Raw genomic sequence first — 3292 nt, 5'->3', positions numbered from 1 at the left:
GCTCTAGACTGTGTTTGGTCTTAAAATGTGTCATTTTGATACTTCTATTGTCTTGATTACCTCTATGCACATAATAACATAATGACATGGAGAGTCCACACGCTTCAGGGCTTAAGAAAAAAAAACACAATTAGAGAAAATGAGAATTTGAAGAACTACACATTAGTAAAAATGTTGCTTTGCCCTGCACCGTATCATCTGTGAGCTTTCCAGATTTATTTTGCTATGCCCCCCTGGGGGTAACTAGTGCTGTAATTGGTGAGAACCGTCCCATTTACACACTTAGAGGCACAGCAGGAAGGAGGAAGCTGCTGTGATGTCGATAGTGATTACAGCTGCAGGTTCCTGAAGCTCTCTGCTGGCTGTTGTCACCTTAAAGACAATCAGACGAGAATGAGCAGTGAAGGAGAGAAAGACGAAGCTTCACCATGCACCACTGTTTGGTCTCTGCTGCTTCCTGTGCAGAGAATTAGAAATGAAACCATCCGTGTTTACAGTCAGATGAAATTTGTTTCATCTGCACATCAGGTGTTTATTTATTTTTGCATTATACATCATAATCAGGTCAACGTTTAATTTGCAGATTAACACAGACGTAAAAAAAGAATAAAATACAAAGTGACATTTAAAGCCAGAGAAGTATGATATTTCCTTTAACCCTTCAGTACACAAGAAAAAGAAAGCACAAACACACAAAGACTCATCTTTTTCTGATCAGTATTGTTCCCCTTGGACCTTGGCTAAAAATCACCATATTAGTGATAATAAAGAGCACAGCTATGAGGAAACACCCAGATTGGAAAAAACAATAATAACAATAATATAATAATAATAACAAAAATGCTCTCTGACAGCACTGCGGTGTGACGTACACGAGCAGCCTGGAGCAGTACAGGCAGACAGCACAAATCCACCCTTTAAGCATTCTTTCCAAAGGCCAGCAGGTGGCGACTAATATGGATGCAAAAACGAGTGTTTTTTGCTAAGAAAATAATCTTTGATATATAACTTTAGGAAAAACTGGTGAGTTCAGGGACTCAATCACAAATTTTGAAGTCTTACTGGATGCAACAGAATGCGCATTTTGTGAATTATGGTTCCATTTACAGTAAATACAGGATATGTTTTAGGGCACAGCTTTGGTCCACAAACCAATCACAATCATTGCATCTATCTACTGCAGGAGTTTCCTGACTGGTCGCTGGTTGCACAGGACCAACAGCCAGGACTGCATTTTTTGTGTATCGAATGCATCAGGCGTGTCGCTGTGAATGCTGAGACCGTCTCACACATTACAGAACTACATGGAAAGGAGCATCTGATATCTTCAGAGGGTGTGAATTTACAGAGTTAAAATATGGAAACTGCATCTCGGTGAAGGTGTGTGTGAAGGTGTGTATGTGTGTGCGAGTATCAGGATCTGTGAATGACAGTTTTCCTTGGTCCCAGTCCAGCCGAACTCTGATCCTCTGGAATTTCTTCCTTACTGGGAGAACAGCTGTGTGGCCTTCAGCGGAGTTTGCCGTATACTCACCGTCACAGAAAACAAGTTTTAATAAGTTGCATTTTTTATCTTTATTATGGTGAGATCTTGCAAAGACTCCCAGCGCCCAGATCGGACTGTCTCCAACTTCAACATCCCAGCTGTGAATCTCTGAGTTGAAGCCCTCTGAGCCGAGGACAGAAGGATAGAAATAAATCCTTTCTGGGTTTTCGGGAACCTTCTGTTTCCCTTCACGTCTCACACTGGTCAGCTCTTCAGACAGGATGAGTTCTGGGTGAGCGGTGTTTGGATCCAGAATCACAGGAGTATATGAGATCATGTCCTTCATGTTGCTCCAGATGTTGAAGGTCAAATTGCCCAGGTGTTTAGCAACATCAATTAGAGCTCCTGAAACCAGCTGAGGAACATCAAACAGGGCGTGCTGCTGGACTCTCTTTGCTGCAGCCTTGTAGTTCTGCAGGAAAGAGACGCCTTCAGCTCTGAGCTCATTCTCTATGGCTCTGACTGCATTTGACAGTGCTGCTATGTCTCTGCTCATGGTTTCAATCTTCTTCTGCATTATCTGACTCTTTTGTTTCTCTTCCTCCCTCAGAGCACTGATCCGAGCGTCCTCTTCATTTTGTAGAAAATGGTGAAGCTTCATAAACTGCTCTTTGATCTGCCTCTCTGCCTGCTTGGCCTGGACCTTAATGTGTTCTGCTGTTTGAACACACTTTCCTTTAACGTCCTCAGAGAGCTTCAGTTTCTCCTTTAAAGGCTCCAGGCATTGCTGGAGCTCCTGCTTGTAAATGTGTGCAGCCTCATCGATGGGGCTGAATTTGTGTCCGATGTGCATTGCTGAAGCTCGGCAGATGACGCACACCGGCTCCTGATGGTCCAGACAGAAGAGCTTGAGTCTCTCAGAGTGGAGAGAGCAGAGTGCCTCGGAGCTTCTTGGAGCTCTCTGATTGTTCTGCAAATAGGCCTCACAGAGGTGCCTCAAAGCCAAGTTACGGGGTGGATCACTCTGTAAAGATAGCATCTTACAAAGTGGACATTCCTTTTTCGGTCTGTTGTGCCACCATCTCTGCAGACATGCTTTACAAAAGCTGTGGCTGCATGACAGGATAACAGGGTCTTGAAAGATGTCGTGACAGACGGGACAGGAGAGATGTTCCTCTGACTGTGTGCTCATTTTCTCTCTGAAAGCACCTGAGAACAGAGCAGATACACAGATAAAAAAATCCCCAAATCTTTTTCCCCCTCATCAGCCTCACACACACACACACACATTCGATTACTCACAGTATTAGGAGTGCTCTTTTCTGCGGCTCTTTTCCCAGAGCAGACTTCCTGGTTTTACAGTGAAAGTAATTGCTTGTCAGTGTCTGTCTGTATTCTCTGCAGAAGACCTCGAGAATCTGCGAACACACATTTATCGGTTTGTGTCGGGTCAGGTGAGTCAGGAATGGGGAGGAGTTTTCTTCCAGCCTTGCTGGATGCTGCCACAGACAGGGAGATCCGGCTTTTACTCTTTTCCAGCCCGGTAAATATGACATGTCCATAACTGTCAAAGGCATTCCCTGATGACTCTTAGAGCCTACCCCAGCTGTTATATTTGATATATATAATATTATGTTAGCTGTGATTGATTACACAACTTAAGAAAAACTTCAAGCTGAGTGATGCCACATTTTGGCTCAGGAGCAGTGCAGGAGGAGGTTTCTGAGTGGAAGTGCGTCATCCTTAGTGTGCTCCATAAACCCGGTGACATGCATTATTATGTACAGGCGTTCACTTATTTAGTGT

The 3292-nt window shown here is 43.8% G+C and overlaps 1 protein-coding gene across 1 annotated transcript; it reads right to left on the bottom strand.

The window, feature by feature from the left end:
* Positions 1–1292: 1292 nt before the first annotated feature.
* Positions 1293–2882, bottom strand: LOC115780807 (tripartite motif-containing protein 35-like). The gene is made up of 2 exons (XM_030730220.1): positions 2789–2882; positions 1293–2695 (listed from the first exon to the last, which is right to left on the bottom strand). The coding sequence occupies exon 2, from the start codon at positions 2676–2678 to the stop codon at positions 1293–1295; it is 1386 nt and encodes a 461-aa protein (XP_030586080.1). The 5' UTR covers positions 2679–2695; positions 2789–2882.
* Between the last annotated feature and the right edge of the window lie 410 nt (positions 2883–3292).

Source organism: Archocentrus centrarchus, chromosome 5, assembly GCF_007364275.1.
Source record: "Archocentrus centrarchus isolate MPI-CPG fArcCen1 chromosome 5, fArcCen1, whole genome shotgun sequence".
NCBI classification, from domain to species: Eukaryota; Metazoa; Chordata; class Actinopteri; order Cichliformes; family Cichlidae; genus Archocentrus; species Archocentrus centrarchus.
This window is presented reverse-complemented; position numbering and strand designations above follow the sequence as displayed.

Coding starts and splice junctions, on each gene's coding strand:
- LOC115780807 (XM_030730220.1), bottom strand. CDS start 2,678: ATGAGCACACAGTCAGAGGAACATCTCTCCTGTCCCGTCTGTCACGAC.